The sequence below is a fragment of the Pelobates fuscus genome, chromosome 11, assembly GCF_036172605.1.
Source record: "Pelobates fuscus isolate aPelFus1 chromosome 11, aPelFus1.pri, whole genome shotgun sequence".
NCBI lineage: Eukaryota > Metazoa > Chordata > Amphibia > Anura > Pelobatidae > Pelobates > Pelobates fuscus.
In genome coordinates, this window is record NC_086327.1 from 9,739,857 (window position 1) to 9,760,770 (window position 20,914).

The 20,914-nt window shown below is 41.0% G+C and overlaps 1 protein-coding gene across 2 annotated transcripts in view; it reads left to right on the forward strand.

Annotated features, from left to right (window-relative positions):
* LOC134577985 (anoctamin-7-like) overlaps window positions 1–20,696 on the forward strand; it is a 48,153-nt gene extending 27,457 nt beyond the window's left edge. The window contains exons 15-23 of one of the 2 annotated variants that reach the window (XM_063436945.1): window positions 2,262–2,373; window positions 6,162–6,216; window positions 6,949–7,046; window positions 9,773–9,909; window positions 10,502–10,707; window positions 10,786–10,928; window positions 11,199–11,289; window positions 13,833–13,967; window positions 18,992–20,696. In XM_063436945.1, coding sequence (XP_063293015.1) covers window positions 2,262–2,373; window positions 6,162–6,216; window positions 6,949–7,046; window positions 9,773–9,909; window positions 10,502–10,707; window positions 10,786–10,928; window positions 11,199–11,289; window positions 13,833–13,967; window positions 18,992–19,018 — 1,004 coding nt within the window. In that variant the 3' untranslated portion in view covers window positions 19,019–20,696. Of the gene's footprint in view, window positions 1–2,261; window positions 2,374–6,161; window positions 6,217–6,948; window positions 7,047–9,772; window positions 9,910–10,501; window positions 10,708–10,785; window positions 10,929–11,198; window positions 11,290–13,832; window positions 13,993–18,991 lie in introns of both variants that reach the window. The other variant, XM_063436944.1, reaches the window with a different exon arrangement.
* The last annotated feature ends 218 nt before the right edge of the window (window positions 20,697–20,914 follow it).

Below are 20,914 nucleotides of genomic sequence, written 5' to 3' on the forward strand. Positions count from 1 at the left end.
AATGCATTATACGCAGTATCTTATAGCGAGATCAAGATTTTATCTTTGTATTCCCAGTAATGCATTATACGCAGTATCTTATAGCGAGATCAAGAATTTATCTTTGTATTCCCAGTAATGCATTATACGCAGTATCTTATAGCGAGATCGAGAATTTATCTTTGTATTCCCAGTAATGCATTATTTGCAGTATCTTATAGCGAGATCGAGAATTTATCTTTGTATTCCCAGTGATGCATTATACGCAGTATCTTATAGCGAGATCAAGAATTTATCTTTGTATTCCCAGTGATGCATTATACGCAGTATCTTATAGCGAGATCGAGAATTTATCTTTGTATTCCCAGTAATGCATTATACGCAGTATCTTATAGCGAGATCGAGAATTTATCTTTGTATTCCCAGTAATGCATTATACGCAGTATCTTATAGCGAGATCAAGAATTTATCTTTGTATTCCCAGTAATGCATTATACGCAGTATCTTATAGCGAGATCGAGAATTTATCTTTGTATTCCCAGTAATGCATTATACGCAGTATCTTATAGCGAGATCGAGAATTTATCTTTGTATTCCCAGTGATGCATTATACGCAGTATCTTATAGCGAGATCAAGAATTTATCTTTGTATTCCCAGTGATGCATTATACGCAGTATCTTATAGCGAGATCGAGAATTTATCTTTGTATTCCCAGTAATGCATTATACGCAGTATCTTATAGCGAGATCGAGAATTTATCTTTGTATTCCCAGTAATGCATTATACGCAGTATCTTATAGCGAGATCGGGAATTTATCTTTGTATTCCCAGTAATGCATTATACGCATTATCTTATAGCGAGATCGAGAATTTATCTTTGTATTCCCAGTAATGCATTATACGCAGTATCTTATAGCGAGATCGAGAATTTATCTTTGTATTCCCAGTAATGCATTATACGCAGTATCTTATAGCGAGATCAAGAATTTATCTTTGTATTCCCAGTAATGCATTATACGCAGTATCTTATAGCGAGATCGAGAATTTATCTTTGTATTCCCAGTAATGCATTATACGCAGTATCTTATAGCGAGATCAAGAATTTATCTTTGTATTCCCAGTAATGCATTATACGCAGTATCTTATAGCGAGATAGAGAATTTATCTTTGTATTCCCAGTAATGCATTATACGCAGTATCTTACAGCGAGATCAATTATTTATCTTTGTATTCCCAGTAATGCATTATACGCAGTATCTTATAGCGAGATCGAGAATTTATCTTTGTATTCCCAGTAATGCATTATACGCAGTATCTTACAGCGAGATCAATTATTTATCTTTGTATTCCCAGTAATGCATTATACGCAGTATCTTATAGCGAGACCAATTATTTATCTTTGTATTCCCAGTGATGCATTATACGCAGTATCTTATAGCGAGATCGAGAATTTATCTTTGTATTCCCAGTAATGCATTATACGCAGTATCTTATAGCGAGATCGAGAATTTATCTTTGTATTCCCAGTAATGCATTATACGCAGTATCTTATAGTGAGATCGAGAATTTATCTTTGTATTCCCAGTAATGCATTATACGCAGTATCTTATAGCGAGATCGAGAATTTATCTTTGCGTTCCCAGTAATGCATTATACGCAGTATCTTATAGCGAGATCGAGAATTTATCTTTGTATTCCCAGTAATGCATTATACGCAGTATCTTATAGCGAGATCGGGAATTTATCTTTGTATTCCCAGTAATGCATTATATGCAGTATCTTATAGCGAGATCGAGAATTTATCTTTGTATTCCCAGTAATGCATTATACGCAGTATCTTATAGCGAGACCAATTATTTATCTTTGTATTCCCAGTGATGCATTATACGCAGTATCTTATAGCGAGATCGAGAATTTATCTTTGTATTCCCAGTAATGCATTATACGCAGTATCTTATTGCGAGATCAATTATTTATCTTTGTATTCCCAGTAATGCATTATACGCAGTATCTTATAGTGAGATCGAGAATTTATCTTTGTATTCCCAGTAATGCATTATACGCAGTATCTTATAGCGAGATCGATAATGTATCTTTGTGTTCCCAGTAATGCATTATACGCAGTATCTTATAGCGAGATCGAGAATTTATCTTTGTATTCCCAGTAATGCATTATACGCAGTATCTTATAGCGAGATCAAGAATTTATCTTTGTATTCCCAGTAATGCATTATACGCAGTATCTTATAGTGAGATCAAGAATTTATCTTTGTGTTCCCAGAAATGCATCGCACGCAATCCCTCCATGAAGACGCTTTTACCTTTAAGGTTTTCATCTTCCAGTTTGTGAATTTCTACTCGTCCCCGTTCTATGTGGCGTTCTTCAAAGGCAGGTGAGATGGGCTGAGCATTTAACCTCTAGAACTCAGTGTTGGGAGGAATTTGCATCTCTATGGCTGGGTGTTACAGAATGGCCTGCACCTCTATGATTGAGCTTGTATCAAAGTTGGCATTCAGTCCAATCTATTCAATGGATGCAAAGGGGCAATTTAATCTATTAATTAATGGCAGGGCCAGGGTGTGGAAATGGTTTAACAATCTACTTGTGACTATAAAGGAATCCCGATCTACTTGTCCTGCCACACAAAGTAATTCCAGATTATGGCCCCTGCCCAGAACCCTACACACAGACTAGGCTATTCACTTAACTCCACATTTTCACAAAGGAAAAACTGAGATTAAAAATAACTAATTTGGAAACATTCTCCAAACCAGTTACTCACAACCTCTCGCATTTGTTTTTCCCTCGGATTCAATTTGTGAAAATTCTGAGTTTTGTGAATTAGTCTGAGAGTCTCACATAGTGTGTAATGACTGCATGTAATGTGTGTGTGTAGGCAGTGTGTAATGTGTGTGGTATGTGCTGGCAGTTTGTTGTACGTGTGAGGATTGTGTAACGTGCAGACTGCATGTAATGTGTAATGTGTGTGGTATGTGCTAGCAATTTGTAGTATGTGTGAGGACTGTGTAATGTGCAGACTGCATGTAATGTGTGTAGTATGTGCTGGCTATATGTAAAGTGTGTATTTTGTATTTGGTATGCACAGGCAATGTGTAAGTGGTGAGTACTTGCGGTGTGTAATGTGTAAGTGATGAATGCTTGCGGTGTGTAATGTGTAAGTGATGAATGCTTGCGGTGTGTAATGTGTAAGTGATGAGTACTTGCTGTGTGTAATGTGTAAGTGGTGAGTGCTTGCTGTAACGGATCGACGGGCACCCCGACTGAGTACCTCCGTTGATGGATGCTCCTAGTGCTTCCCGAGGGCTACACGCACTCCAACAGACACCATAAGCACCGCAGACCCAACGCAGCTTGGTTGGGGTCTCGCCGTCTCCTGCCCACCCTGGACCTACGACAAGGCTCCAGGGGGTAAACCTCTCCTCCAAGATAGTGAAGCAGGAACAAGCTCTTACAAGAGCTTAGTAGTGATTACAGCATGGGAATATGCAGAGCATAGCAATCCCTTGTAGCAGATTCCGCCAATAAGAGACGACACTTCAAATTGAGGGTGAAGAACTGACTTTGCTGGCACACCTAGCCTGGTTTTTATTACGGTCTTGCACATACAGGACCGCCCACAGGGAGGTATAAAATAACCAATAAAATAACAGTTACAACCCACAGTAAAGTCCTTCCCTCTGCCTGTGATACAATTATCTTACACAATGGGAAATGTAATTATCACAGGCAGAGAAATACCGTTTTTACAAATATACTGTAACTTTAAAACTATACATCACATTCACATACAAATTACATATTCACAATTAATCCATTCAGGGGAACAACATATTAAAAAAAATGGCACGAATCAGACCAGGGGTTCAAAAGTTAGCAAAAGTATTAATAGAACCCACTGCCAGCATGGCTTTCCGGCCCAAACCAGTTTCACAAGAGTCCTCTATCCTGGAGACAATGGAGAGGTAATCCAACTATATCCAGGGATAAAGGCAGACTCCATTGAGCACATGTTAGCAAAAGACACAAAAATACATAACTCCTATCATACTGAACAGAACCCCCACATTCAACCCAACCCCAGATGGCTTGGATCTGAGCGCTCAATATATCCGAACAGCGCTCAGATGCAACAAACACAGTCAAATCGCCATGGAGTTTAAGTTTAGCCTGGGCTGATGAGAGGGCCATAGTCTGAAAGGGACATACACAGTCCAATAGAATTCCATATGCTGCTTAAAGGGCCAGTGGCAGTATAAAAAATAAAAAAAAAAGGACGCCCAAATGTTGCACTTGAAGGGCCAAATCTCCCAGGGACCATAATCACAGGGCAGGAGGCGGGCAAGCAGCCCCCTCCAAAAGCTCATGGCAAACTCTGTTAAAGGGGTGAGTTTGCTACACTTGCAGTGTGTAATGTGTAAGTGGTGAGTGCTTGCGGTGTGTAATGTGTAAGTGGTGAATGCTTGCGGTGTGTAATGTGTAAGTGATGAGTACTTGCGGTGTGTAATGTGTAAGTGGTGAGTGCTTGCGGTGTGTAATGTGTAAGTGGTGAGTGCTTGCGGTGTGTAATGTGTAAGTGGTGAGTGCTTGCGGTGTGTAATGTGTAAGTGGTGAGTGCTTGCGGTGTGTAATGTGTAAGTGGTGAGTGCTTGCGGTGTGTAATGTGTAAGTGGTGAGTGCTTGCGGTGTGTAATGTGTAAGTGGTGAATGCTTGCGGTGTGTAATGTGTAAGTGGTGAGTGCTTGCGGTGTGTAATGTGTAAGTGGTGAATGCTTGCGGTGTGTAATGTGTAAGTGGTGAGTGCTTGCGGTGTGTAATGTGTAAGTGGTGAGTGCTTGCGGTGTGTAATGTGTAAGTGGTGAGTGCTTGCGGTGTGTAATGTGTAAGTGGTGAGTGCTTGCGGTGTGTAATGTGTAAGTGGTGAGTGCTTGCAGTGTGTAATGTGTAAGTGGTGAGTGCTTGCGGTGTGTAATGTGTAAGTGGTGAGTGCTTGCGGTGTGTAATGTGTAAGTGGTGAGTGCTTGCGGTGTGTAATGTGTAAGTGGTGAGTGCTTGCAGTGTGTAATGTGTAAGTGGTGAGTGCTTGCGGTGTGTAATGTGTAAGTGGTGAGTGCTTGCGGTGTGTAATGTGTGAGTACAGTGTGCTTTGTTTGTCCCCCGCTCCCACCTGATAACTGGTGGTCCAGCAGGGGTTAAGACTTCCTGGTGGTTTAGTGGGAGGTAAAGTCTTTTGTGGTGTAATTGGGGAGCATGTGATCTGCACCAGTCGGGAATTCCAGTGGCTGCACTCTGACACATTAGGGAATGCCAGAACCTCAAGGGAGCGATAACTGTGGTCTGCACCAGTCGGAGATGCAGACCACGAGTTCCAAGCTCCGGCCCTGATCCCTGACGCCCTTTGTAGTATTAGATACAAATCTGCCTTTTCGGCAACCAGCAGGTGTCTGGTCTTGGGTAATAGGAATCCCACATCTTGAATGGATCCAGTATGCTAGTTCTGGTCTTTATCAGAATAATAAAGTGGCCCTCATTCCTCCTTATTATTTATTAAAAATCCCTTTACATTTTATCCCTTTTATAATAATGTATTATTTGGAGCCAGGTATACAAGGGCACTTTATTAAATTGATTAAGCAAAAAAAAAAGTGTCTTCTAACACTTACTACACAGTTAAATATTAAACAACAGGTGTATTTTTTCCAACTCACTTATTTTCCTGTAAAGAACGATGATGGGATGATGCTTTAGGAACTAATAGGAGTCACATGATGTGTGAGATACTGGTTTTACCGTTAATAATCTGAGATATAAAGCAGATTATGTAGAGGTGATTTCTTCAGTTAAGACAATGACTGAGAAATCCGTGTCTCAGTCTATTTTAACTGAATCCATTTGTTCCTTCCACTGTGTTAGTTCCCTATCTTGGAGCTCACATTATCCCTGCTGTGTTTGCAGCTCAGTCACTACCATGTATGCTGGAAGGCAGTGCAATGTTTCTACATCTCTTTATGGAAAATATATATTTCCTGATGTCGCCAATAAATCTGCTTCTCCTTTGCTAAATTTAAAAAATATTTATCCAATTGTACTTTTGACTTGTTGAAGAATTTCTATCATGCCCTTCCACGCTGCACATGCTGAATCTCTCTCTCCCTCTGACAGGTTTGTGGGCTACCCTGGCCAGTATGGCAAACTCCTGGGCATGAGAAATGAGGATGTGAGTACAAATGGCTACCTGACCTGCAACATTCCATTCAGCTACAGTATATTAGAGCCACTGACATGAACACGAAGCAGCGCTAGTATATCCAGCATTTAAGTATTTAAAGGGATATCAGGAAGGTACACACTCTAACTGACAACCATCTACCAACAATCTGAATATAAACAGATTGCAACAAATTAATCGAACAGTTTCATCTCTCTGGCAAATTCTATAACAGATATAACAGTCTGTTCCTTTGGTGTAGCCAATGCCTGTCGATATTTCCTGCCCTAATTATATTGGTATCAGGCCCTGCATGAGAACAGTAGGCTACAAAAAAATTCAATCAGCAGCTTAACTGAAATGAGGGAGACTGGTAAATGCAAACGGGAGCCGAGTGTGGGATCCGAGCTACATTATAACCCAACCAAAGGACACAGACTGTCACCAATCCGGCAGTAACTTTCTATAGAAGTGTTGCAGCCTTTGCCATATTTCGGCATTACTTGATGTGTCTGCACATGTTAGTTAGCAGTAAGCAGAATTAACAGAAATCCTACCTATTTGTGTTGTGGTTTTGCCTGTCGATTAGGCAGATGAAGGTGATACAGTGGTGCTTCATATCTAGTGGATAACATTCTTCTAACTTGGTTTGGAACATTAATTATCCTCCGTCTCCCGAGCACATTATTTGGGTTTATGTTTGTGTAATTCCTTATTCTCCACCATTGATCTCTCCTGCAGTGCGGTCCAGGGGGCTGTCTTATTGAACTTGCTCAACAGCTCTTCATAATAATGGTTGGAAAACAGATTGTCAGCAACATCCAGGAATTCATTATCCCGTAAGTACAGAAGAGGGGATCTATATTAAATATTATTATTGGCATTTGTGGAGCGTCAAACTTATTCCATTATTATATTATTAAGGGGGAAATTTAACAATAAATCAGACAATTACAAGAAAAATTGGTTTATGATGTCCCTGTTACATTACCCCATCTTACAGAACAGGGGATCTATAGTAAACCATACACCATCTTACAGAACAGGGGATCTATAGTAAACAGTACACCATCTCACAGAACAGGGGATCTATAGTAAACAGTACACCATATCACAGAACAGGGGATCTATAGTAAACAGTACACCATCTCACAGAACAGGGGATCTATAGTAAACAGTACACCATCTCACAGAACAGGGGATCTATAGTAAACAGTACACCATCTCACAGAACAGGGGATCTATAGTAAACAGTACACCATCTTACAGAACAGGGGATCTATAGTAAACAGTACACCGTCTCACAGAACAGGGGATCTATAGTAAACCGTACACCGTCTTACAGAACAGGGGATCTATAGTAAACCGTACACCGTCTCACAGAACAGGGGATCTATAGTAAACAGTACACCATCTCACAGAACAGGGGATCTATAGTAAACAGTACACCATCTTACAGAACAGGGGATCTATAGTAAACAGTACACCGTCTCACAGAACAGGGGATCTATAGTAAACCGTACACCGTCTTACAGAACAGGGGATCTATAGTAAACCGTACACCGTCTTACAGAACAGGGGATCTATAGTAAACCGTACACCGTCTCACAGAACAGGGGATCTATAGTAAACAGTACACCATCTCACAGAACAGGGGATCTATAGTAAACAGTACAACGTCTCACAGAACAGGGGATCTATAGTAAACAGTACACCGTCTCACAGAACAGGGGATCTATAGTAAACAGTACACCATCTTACAGAACAGGGGATCTATAGTAAACCGTACACCGTCTCACAGAACAGGGGATCTATAGTAAACCGTACACCATCTCACAGAACAGGGGATCTATAGTAAACCGTACACCGTCTCACAGAACAGGGGATCTATAGTAAACAGTACACCATCTCACAGAACAGGGGATCTATAGTAAACAGTACACCATCTCACAGAACAGGGGATCTATAGTAAACCGTACACCATCTTACAGAACAGGGGATCTATAGTAAACCGTACACCGTCTCACAGAACAGGGGATCTATAGTAAACCGTACACCATCTTACAGAACAGGGGATCTATAGTAAACCGTACACCGTCTCACAGAACAGGGGATCTATAGTAAACCGTACACCGTCTCACAGAACAGGGGATCTATAGTAAACAGTACACCATCTCACAGAACAGGGGATCTATAGTAAACCATACACCATCTCACAGAACAGAGGATCTATAGTAAACAGTACACCATCTCACAGAACAGGGGATCTATAGTAAACAGTACACCGTCTCACAGAACAGGGGATCTATAGTAAACAGTACACCATCTCACAGAACAGGGGATCTATAGTAAACCGTACACCGTCTCACAGAACAGGGGATCTAGAGTAAACAGTACACCATCGAACAGAACAGGGGATCTATAGTAAACAGTACACCGTCTCACAGAACAGGGGATCTATAGTAAACAGTACACCATCTTACAGAACAGGGGATCTATAGTAAACAGTACACCATCTCACAGAACAGGGGATCTATAGTAAACAGTACACCATCTTACAGAACAGGGGATCTATAGTAAACAGTACACCATCTCACAGAACAGGGGATCTATAGTAAACAGTACACCATCTCACAGAACAGGGGATCTATAGTAAACAGTACACCATCTCACAGAACAGGGGATCTATAGTAAACAGTACACCATCTCACAGAACAGGGGATCTATAGTAAACAGTACACCATCTTACAGAACAGGGGATCTATAGTAAACAGTACACCGTCTCACAGAACAGGGGATCTATAGTAAACCGTACACCGTCTTACAGAACAGGGGATCTATAGTAAACCGTACACCGTCTCACAGAACAGGGGATCTATAGTAAACAGTACACCATCTCACAGAACAGGGGATCTATAGTAAACAGTACACCATCTTACAGAACAGGGGATCTATAGTAAACAGTACACCGTCTCACAGAACAGGGGATCTATAGTAAACCGTACACCGTCTTACAGAACAGGGGATCTATAGTAAACCGTACACCGTCTTACAGAACAGGGGATCTATAGTAAACCGTACACCGTCTCACAGAACAGGGGATCTATAGTAAACAGTACACCATCTCACAGAACAGGGGATCTATAGTAAACAGTACAACGTCTCACAGAACAGGGGATCTATAGTAAACAGTACACCATCTCACAGAACAGGGGATCTATAGTAAACAGTACACCATCTCACAGAACAGGGGATCTATAGTAAACAGTACACCATCTCACAGAACAGGGGATCTATAGTAAACCGTACACCGTCTCACAGAACAGACTTGCTTTCTTCCCATTGTACGTGCATTCCCCCCAAACCATACCTACATTTCCCCAATCCATACCTGCTTTCCACCCACTCCATGTCTGCCTGCCCCACCATAAAATGCCTGCCTTTCCCTCTGCTCCAGCATGCTGACTCCTAGTGACTGTTCTCCCACTGTATTAGTTTGTCTCTGTTGATTAGTCAGCCCATATTTCCATGATCCTTCCTAAACCTTCTGTCCATGTCTACGCAGAAAATTAAAATCATGGCACCAGAAGCGACAGTTGGCCAAAGTGCGAGGGACTCAGCTCTGCGAAGAGCCCAAACGCTGGGAGGAAGACTATGAACTCATTGAATGCGAAGGACTCTTTGAAGAATATCTAGAAATGGGTGAGTTGAAGTCATACTGGGAACGTACACCTACTGGTTTGTAGTAGGTACATTGCATCGCCTATGGGCAGAACTCACAGGTTGGAGATTGACAATTTTCTTTAAAAACAAAACATTATTTAAGCATCAACCAAAGACGTATTTTTATAATTCGGAAGGATTATAGAAAATAAGTGAGTGGCACTGACCGTGGTAATTTAAGCCATTACAGCGGTGATTTTTCTCATTTTTAATGATTGTAGTTAGTGCAGCTCATCCTTAGTGAATAAATCTAAAGTGGAAGGCGGGTGAAGGTGATACAATGCAAAGTGAATTTCAAATTCAAGGCCAGAGTAGCTGAAATGAAAGCATAGCTACCTTAGAAAATGGTTTCAAAATGCTATATAGACCTTAAAGTTGAAATTCACTTTTAATTCACTTTAAGTTTTCACTTTAGTGAATAACCCTTATAATGTATAACGTGAAAGGTATAATAGTTTAATGTATCTCTACAAGCACCATAACGTTCTATGTTCATCTGATGGGGACATATGACCTCACCATCAGCACCATCTATGGTCAGTAGACAATCTCACGGTTGAGTCTATCCCAGTTTTGCAGTTTGGATTCATCACCATATTCGTGGCTGCGTTCCCACTTGCACCTCTCTTTGCTCTGCTAAATAATTGGGTGGAGATTCGCCTGGACGCCCAGAAATTTGTGTGTGAATATCGTCGTCCAGTGGCGGAGCGGGCCCAGCATATCGGAGTCTGGTTTTTGCTGCTTGAAGCCTTGGCACAAGTTTCTGTAATTGTAAATGTAAGTAAACGGAGAGGATTTTGTGGTGGGATTGTTGGAAGGCAGAGTGTGTTCCATGTCAATTTCTCATCCCTGCAGGCCTTCCTCATCGCTTTCACCTCTGACTTTCTCCCACGGCTCCTTTATCAATACGAATATAACAGCAACCTAGATGGATACCTCAACTTTACCCTGTCATACTCTCCACATAGCTATGTGTCAGGAAACCACACCATGTGCAGGTACGAGGATCACAAAATACACCATGTGCAGGTTCGAGGGCCACAAAATACACCATGTGTAGGTAAGAGGGCCACAAAATACACCATGTGCAGCTACGAGGGCCACAAAACCAAACCATGGTAAGTAAAAAGTGCCATAAACCACACAATGTGTTGGGAAGTGTTAAGAGAAGAAAACATAGCGGTGATGCTCAGTCTTGCCCTGTATTTCGCTGTAACAGTGACTTTTACATAGCGGTGCTCAGACTGTGTGCACTGTGTGTTTTGTAGGTACAAAGCATTCCGTGATGAAAATGGCAGCTACACTCTCTTTTACTGGAAGCTGCTCGCCATTCGCCTGGGATTCATCATTGCGTTCGAGGTGAGAATGGCGCACGACTTTCTCCTTACATGTACAATGTCTTATTCTTCAGGAATGACTGTAACTGGAGCAACTAATCCTCACATTGATGGGATGCAGATCCCTTTCAGTTATGAGAGGGTTGATACTAAATCATATAAATTGGATTTATAAAATAGCCCAGGAAAGATATATATTACAGAGCAAGTGAAACATAGAATAGGAACATAGAATGTGACGGCAGATAAGAACCATTCGGCCCATCTAGTCTGCCCAATTTTCTAAATACTTTCATTAGTCCCTGGCCTTATCTTATAGTTAGGATAGCCTTATGCCTATCCCATGCATGCTTAAACTCCTTTACTGTGTTAACCTCTACCACTTCAGCTGGAAGGCTATTCCATGCATCCACAATCCTCTCAGTAAAGTAATACTTCCGGATATTATTTTTAAACCTTTGCCCCTCTAATTTTAGTAGTTTTTCTTCTTTTAAATATGGTCTCCTCCTTTACTGTGTTGATTTTCTTTATTTAAATGTTTCTATCATATCCCCCCTGTCCCGTCTTTCATCCATGCTATACATGTTAAGATCCTTTATTTGTGCTACGTGAACTGTCTTCCAGTAAGATTGTAAACATATCTTAACATTGAATACATCTGAAACGTGTAATGTGGGTAATAGTGGGTAAAATGTTATATCTATAACAAACCTGATTACATTATTATCCCACCTTCAGGGCCGGGGCACTGCTAGACGAACTAGGCAGCTGTCTAGGTACTACTGAGCTGGGGGTGGAACGTCTGGGTGACTGGCAATGCATAGTGCTTTCTCCTGAAGTCACTGCAAGTAGCGTGGCCAAGTAGACAGTGATAGACGATCTTCTGTATCCTCTACCCAGTCTGACAGGAAGTGTTCACTAAGAGCAATGATCAGCTTCCTGTTAGACTGTTTAGAGAAAACATCAGTTCCTCCAACATGGTCTGTCTTAAACAGGTTGGGGGAAGAGAACACAATTGGATGTGGGTGTGGACAAAGAGACACACAGAATGGGGGTGAAGGGGGGCACATAGGACTAGGGTGGGACAAAGTGAGACACAGAGGATTGGGGGGGACATAGAGACACACAGAGGACTGGGAGGGCAAAGAGACACATAGTGGATTGGGGGGACATAGAGACACACAGAGGACTGGGGGGACATAGAGACACACAGAGGACTGGGGGGGCAAAGAGACACATAGAGGATTGGGGGGACATAGAGACACACAGAAAGCTGGTGGGACAAAGAGACACACAGAGGGCTGGAAGCACGGGGACACAGTATTTTCAAGTTTTATGCTTTTAATTTTTTTCTACAAATGTTTTTAAAAATTGAAGTTGGCAATTTTCTCAATACTTTTTTTAGGGTGGGGGTGGGGTGCAAGTAGCTTTCTTGCCTAGGGTGCAAAATAGTCTAGCACCAGCCCTGCCCACCTTAATCTGATCACACCTTAAAGTACAGTTGACAAATGTGAAACCTCTATAGATCCCCTCTCCATACTGGGAAGATGCAGTTTCCTGTTATGCTCTATAGAGGGAGCTGTCTGATATGATAATATAAAGTGAGAAATGGAGAAACTGCAAAAACCTCCACAGCTGCAACATGAAAAAGTCTCCTGTTTCTAACTTCAACAAGATTGTAATAACACTGCTTATTTATTTATTTATACATCCAGTATGTTACCAGGATGGATACATTGAGATTTCTCCTTGTTTACGATACCCGTCATGTAAACAGAAATCTCTCTTCTATTACTGACAAGTGAAATATAGAGAATTTACTACATTTTATTGGCATTAGAAGAAGAAACCCAAATCAAGATATTTTGCTTAAATGAAGAAATTCTAGACAATAATAAAATAGTTTGAGATTGGCACAATACACAGAGTGATACAATGTAAAAACCAGCAGATATTGCTATAATCCGGCTATTTCAATTAGTAGTGAATGTTTTATATTTTCATGGGGAATGTGATAGCCTCGACAGATAAACAGCACACTTTTTATATTTTCATGACTTAAAACTATTTTTCTGGCTTTACTTTCAATGCGGTTAAAATTTTGGCCCTAATTTCACTTGATTGTGGAAACTAAGCAGGACTTGACTGCAGGAACAAGTGCACCCCCATTTAGATTCCTAATTTCCTACCTTTGCCCCATTATATTTTGTGTATTCTGGGGCTTATGCCTGAGCCAGAAATTGAAAAGAGAACTGTAAACGTTAGTCTAAAGTATCTGAGCTGAAAACATAGCTTGTTCTGGAAAAAAATTTCAATTTGGCTACTTTGGTCTAAACTGTGCAAATGTTGTCAGTCTTTCATTAATCTATGTTTGGTGAATACAACCCAAAATGTGCCCCTCACACCCTGTGAACTTTCTCTTCTTCTTCCCCCATGTTTGGACCCTCTGCAAACACAACACAGAAGCTATTCCGTACACTGAAACATATTTTATTCCTCCTCCTGTCCCTGCCTGACCTCATTATCTGGCATTCACTCCATGTTCTTGTACCGTCTTTGTTGCAGCATGTGGTGTTCTTCAGCCTGCACTGTATAGATTGGATGGTTCCCGACATCCCGGAGTCAGTGGAAATCAAAGTAAAGAGAGAGAGGTACCTGGCTAAGCAAGCCCTGGCTGATAACCAGGATGTACTGCTGACGGTGAGTCCTGGTACAAGTTCCCCAGGTCAGTGAGAGACACAGTAAGTGTGTTGGATGTCGTCTTCGACAGTGGCGTGCTGTGACGTGGAGTACAGTACTTTGTCGTGGTCATGTATCACTATGGTATACGATGGTGCCATTTGTCACAATTTAATTCTGGATTAAGGGATTTTACTTAACCCTGTTCCTGAAGTAGTTAAAGGGAAACGGTCACTTTTCTGGAAATGATATTATATAAATATTGTTTTTATTATTAATACATAGAAAATCACCTGTAACATGTTATGCTCCTGTCTTTTTAAATGTATATTAAATATTTAGATAAGGACATCACAATACAGATTACAAACAGGGAGGAGAAATAGAAATATTAATTAATTTCTCCTCTCCTCTCTTATAACAAAGGCTGACAGAGAGCTAAGATGGAGACACCCAGTTACAGGACAGCGCGTATAACAATGGCTGACAGGGAGCTAAGATGGAGACACCCAGTTACAGGACAGAGCGTATAACAATGGCTGACAGGGAGCTAAGATGGAGGTGCCCAGTTACAGGACAGAGCGTATAACAATGGCTGACAGGGAGCTAAGATGGAGGTACCCAGTTACAGGACAGAGCGTATAACAATGGCTGACAGGGAGCTAAGATGGAGATGCCCAGTTACAGGACAGAGCGTATAACAATGGCTGACAGAGAGCTAAGATGGAGACACCCAGTTACAGGACAGAGCGTATAACAATGGCTGACAGGAAGCTAAGATGGAGACACCCAGTTACAGGACAGAGCGTATAACAATGGCTGACAGAGAGCTAAGATGGAGACACCCAGTTACAGGACAGAGCGTATAACAATGGCTGACAGGGAGCTAAGATGGAGACGCCCAGTTACAGGACAGAGCGTATAACAATGGCTGACAGGGAGCTAAGATGGAGACGCCCAGTTACAGGACAGCGCGTATAACAATGGCTGACAGGGAGCTAAGATGGAGATGCCCAGTTACAGGACAGAGCGTATAACAATGGCTGACAGGGAGCTAAGATGGAGACGCCCAGTTACAGGACAGCGCGTATAACAATGGCTGACAGGGAGCTAAGATGGAGATGCCCAGTTACAGGACAGAGCGTATAACAATGGCTGACAGGGAGCTAAGATGGAGACACCCAGTTACAGGACAGAGCGTATAACAATGGCTGACAGGGAGCTAAGATGGAGACGCCCAGTTACAGGACAGCGCGTATAACAATGGCTGACAGGGAGCTAAGATGGAGATGCCCAGTTACAGGACAGAGCGTATAACAATGGCTGACAGGGAGCTAAGATGGAGACGCCCAGTTACAGGACAGCGCATATAACAATGGCTGACAGGGAGCTAAGATGGAGATGCCCAGTTACAGGACAGAGCGTATAACAATGGCTGACAGGGAGCTAAGATGGAGACGCCCAGTTACAGGACAGAGCGTATAACAATGGCTGACAGGGAGCTAAGATGGAGACGCCCAGTTACAGGACAGAGCGTATAACAATGGCTGACAGGGAGCTAAGATGGAGACGCCCAGTTACAGGACAGAGCGTATAACAATGGCTGACAGGGAGCTAAGATGGAGGCGCCCAGTTACAGGACAGAGCGTATAACAATGGCTGACAGGGAGCTAAGATGGAGGCGCCCAGTTACAGGACAGAGCGTATAACAATGGCTGACAGGGAGCTAAGATGGAGGCGCCCAGTTACAGGACAGAGCGTATAACAATGGCTGACAGGGAGCTAAGATGGAGACGCCCAGTTACAGGACAGAGCGTATAACAATGGCTGACAGGTAGCTAAGATGGAGGCGCCCACTTACAGGATAAATAGCTGTGGATTTTTACATTAAATTTTGGTTTTCACAACTTACAAATACATATGTGTTAAATATAGGGATTAGTAAACATAATATTAAAAATACTAGTTAATGAGAGTTTCCCTTCAAATTAATTTTATAATTTGGATTTGTTGAGTGGATTACATGTGTTATAAGGTTATATATCTACCCATTTTTGTTGCTCAAACATTAGATTTGACAAATGACGCCTGGCCCTTGGATGTGAGCACATTATGTATTTGTTGTGTTATTAAAATGGCTGTTATTGAAATTTTGCTTTTACCATTTTATTTACACAGCATACCTAACACTTTGCAAGATGTATTGTTAATATACATTTATATTATGAGTATTCACCTTTGCTAGTCAATAATTGGTAGAATTGCAGAATTGCAGCAAGTCTCTACCAGCTTTGCATATATGGATCCTACATCGTTTGATGATATTGCTTAGGTTTTGTGAGGTTGGAACTGTTGCTGAGCAGCAATTTCAAGTCGTCCACAAATTCAGACTGAAGTCTGAGCTGTAACAAACTATTCCAAGACATTCAGGTTCTTGGACTTAATGCACTCCAGTGTAACTCTTACTATGAGTTTAGGGCCATTATCCTGCTGGAAGTTGAGCCCCTAACCCAGACTCCGATGTAGTGCCCCTCTAGTTTGCGTTGTCCATTTTACCATCAATCTGTTTCAGCCTCCCTGCCCCTACTATAGACATAAGGCTATCCTAGCTATAAGATAAGGCCAGGGACTAATGACAGTATTTAGAAAATTGGGCAGACTAGATGGGCCGAATGGTTCTTATCTGCCGTCATATTCTATGTTTTTATCAATAAGGAGTATCCCAAAAAGACAGTGTTACTAACATCAGACTCCACCGTGTCGTTTAATTATGTTCTGAGTCACAATAAGAGAATGTTTGCACCTTTACACGGTTAGGTACCTCGTGTAGATCATTTTGGAAATATCCCAATAAAATCCATTTTAATTACAGGTAGTAAAACTACAAACTATGGAAATATCCAGGGGGAATGATTATTTCTACAAGGCCTTGTATACGTTGTGTCAGTGTGTGTTGTGTTATTGTGCTGTGTTGATTGTGGTAGTCACTAGCTTGAGGGCAAGTCTGTCCACCGCCTACTTACCAGAGTCAAACTAAGCCTTGCACTGGAAATTCTCAAACCGGTAGAAGGATTGATGAATATCGAGATACTATAATCAAATAAAAAATATTGTTACATTAAAGAAATACGATAACTTTCAGGGGAATTTGGAGATAAAGTAAAAATGACTTCAAAGCTCATTTGTAACTGGTAACAGCTGCACAGAGCCGTGAACATCGCATGTAGAACTCGAGACCTGTAACAAACTGGATTATAAAACATAACAATTTGTTACTAATATTTGGAAAGCTGGAAAAACAATTGTGACATCAGATAATGAGTGAAATAATGAAGGATCTAGTGTGAGGTTATCACATTACCCTGAATACGACCTTGGTGCCAGATTCCCTTGCTACAATGAATTCACTAGCGTTTTTACAGATCTCTATTCTATAGAGTGCAGCATTGATGGGGTATGATACAACCTAAGTCTAAAAAGGTTATTCACTAAAGTGAGAATCTAAGTCCAAAATAGCCCAACTGTAAACAGAGTAAACTGCGTTGGCTAAATTTGGAGAATCCTGTCCTGGTGACATACCATGTGAACATTCAGCAGAACATTGTTTTTATGGAGCAAAAAGCAAGATAAAAAAACGACATTGGTATGTTCCATTTCCCCCCCCCGATTACCAAGGGTAGTTTCCCAGCATTAGCCCGCCCATCATTTTGTGATGTCACTCTACTAATTCCTCCCCTGAGCTTCCCGTCAGTAGAAATATTCTATTCCGCTTTCAAATGAACGTCACAGATACAAAGCAAGATATATGTAGAGTGGAATGGCTCATTTGGTAAAATAGTTTATTCCCCAGCTGAAATAGACATGGGCAGCCTGCAGAGGTCTCAAAATTTAAACCGTATTGGAAGCAATATCTTACAGGGACAACAGACTGACCCCTTTTATAATGTCATAAACTGGGGAGTAATAAATTAAATAAACTGTACATTTTAAACAAAAACAAACAAACCCAAACACTACGACAGCACATGTTTTTAACGCTTTCAGTGCTAGGACAGTTACTGACAAAGTCTAAGTCTACTCTTCAGTTTTCCAAACTTTTTTTGGGGGGAGGGGATTCTATTGTTCATCAATAAACCCCCTCAGTGAAACCTGTAGAATTTCCCAAAGACTGCTGCCTCAAATTTGCTCCTTTCACTGTTTGTCCATTCTTAACCTCTTGGATTTAAGGAATCCATAAACTGATTTTGCACAAATAGATTAACATAAATTAACTTTCAGGGGAGTGTTTAACAAAGACCACTCTCAGCCCATTCTGTGCTAGGAAACCAGGGATGCGTGGCGGGCAGAGAATTGGAGAGCGCACGTTTAACTATTATCCACATAATAAGACTATTTTCGTCTTAAGCATTTAGCAGGTAGAGAGGGTTTGGATTTCGTATAAAGATCTCTCCAAAAGGATCAGCACTGATTGTATTACATAGTGAAACAAACATTTTTATGTTTTTTTTTTAAAGATCTATTTGGTAAAAAAAATTTACATTCAATTTTAAAATCCTTTTTTTTTCTGTAATAGTTTTTTTTCGTCCTGGATTTTGTCGGCTCTGCTTCTCTCTCTAACCCCTTTTGTTTTCTGGGAATCCAAACATTTCAACACAGCCTTTCCAAATTCCACAATAGTGTCGCATTCCAGCCACCCAGCAATGGGGATGGGAGCGCGGTCATGCAGTCGCCCTCAGGCTGGTGGATGAGAAACTCCACTAAAAGTTGCTTTAATTTAAAGGTCTCTGTGATTCAATAAGATAAAGTAATTGAGGAGCCCTTTTAGCAACAAAGTGAATTCATTATATAGATTCATTGTCTCACTATTATATTGGAAATAAGTCACTGGCTAATTTCTGGTACACCACATACCGTTTTCTTTTGTTATTATTCTTAATATTTCTAAAGCATTAATATATTCCAAAGTGCAGTACAATGAGATGGGATGTATTGTCCATTGTGCAATGTCACAAAATGAATTGATCATGTAACATTTTTTCCCATAGCAAGTAGTCTTTCACCCAGCGGCATGAGTTTCTGATGGAGTGACCCTGAAGGGCAGCATTTGAAGCATTTGGCCAAAGTCAGAAGAGAGGATGGCGTATGATTTGCACAAAAGGCACTACTACCGCTCACTGGGGTCCATGTTGTTCTGGGACCATTGATCTGAAGGACGGTGGAATTTGCTCAACTATTTATTTAGCTTGGATGAACTTGTAGAATGTGTTCACGGTTGAAACTGTGTGCATCCTAGTATTGCCATCAGCTAAAATGGAACAATATTATCATGAAGCACAAAGTGAAATGCAAACATTTGGTTTAGATAGCACAATAGTTTGGTATACGGTAACAGTGAGGATACTGAACCATTTAACAACATAAAATGATAGGTGACCATATACTCATTTATTACAAGCACAAACACTATTCACATAACACTATACCAACATAATATAGAAAGGGCCAGGAATGTCGTATTGCACAAGTTTATCTTTAATAAAGCATTTTATTTTGCCATTGTGTAGTTACCATTTTGTGTCACATCAAGGCCTCAACGCTATATTGTACTTTTATTTTTATAAATATTGTGGGATTTAATTACTAAACACCAGATTGTTGTGAACTAAAAAAAAAAAAACAAATGTCAAAATTAGCAAACAAGTAGCCAAGTTGAAGAATTTCGCAATTCTGTTTTCAATACTAATTTCTGTTTAGTGAATGTGTGCAAACTATTTCCAGACATGATTATCTCTATGCTGCGTTCACGAAGACCTGCGTCATTTATTGTGTTGGCGGCCTGCCCACTGCGCAAGGCTGCCACATATTAAAAAAAACCTAAAACCTCCTAACACAATATATCGTGCTGTGGGCATATTATAGAGTAGATGGCTGCCCTGCTCCTGTGTTGATACCTGCTGCCTGCCCCATCTTGTATTTACAGAGATTTTTTTATGTGTTGCTGAATGTCAGAACTGAGCAAACAGGTTCAATTATTGAAACCCGCTCCAGATTACACATATTAAAACAAAATTATCACATTATTGGTAGATTACATAAAATACCTCATAAATATAAATTTGCCAAATTAACATATTTTTTTGTCTTCAAAATTTAGAAAGCAGCCTATTCTAAATGTACAACACAAATCCTATTTTGTTCAGGGTTTTAGCTCTGCATCTTCACTGCTAAATCATGGGATGTAGTGCCTGATGTCTAGTTGTCCATAAAGGGTACAACCTGCCCAGTGTTTTCTATATCATAGGGTGCAGTGTCCTGGGTCGGAATGTACTCACTTGTATATTACTTTTTATCCTGTTAAGTATGTATTTAGATATATTCATTCTTATTTAATATGGATTCTAATTTGCAATGAATATCTGTATTTATTTAGCTCTGATTGGACTTATTATGTAAAGCAGAGCTGGAAGTTAAAGGACCACTCTAGTGCCAGGAAAGCATACTCGTTTTCCTGGCACTAGAGTGCCCTGAGGGTGCCCCCACCCTCAGGGACCCCCTCCCGCCGGGCTCTGGAAAGGGGAAAAGAGGTAAAACTTACCTTTTTCCAGCGCTGGGCGGGGAGCTCTCCGCCTCCTCTCCGCCTCCGTTCCTCCCCGTCGGCTGAATGCGCACGCTCGGCAAGAGCTGCGCGCGCATTCAGCCGGTCACATAGGAAAGCATTCATAATGCTTTCCTATGGACGCTTGCGTGCTCTCACTGTGATTGTCACAGTGAGAATCACGCAAGCGCCTCTAGCGGCTGTCAGTGAGACAGCCACTAGAGGAAATAGGGGAAGGCTTAACTAATTGATAAACATAGCAGTTTCTCTGAAACTGCTATGTTTATAAAACAATTAGTTAACCCTAGCTGGACCTGGCACCCAGTCCACTTCATTAAGCTGAAGTGGTCTGGGTGCCTACAGTGATCCTTTA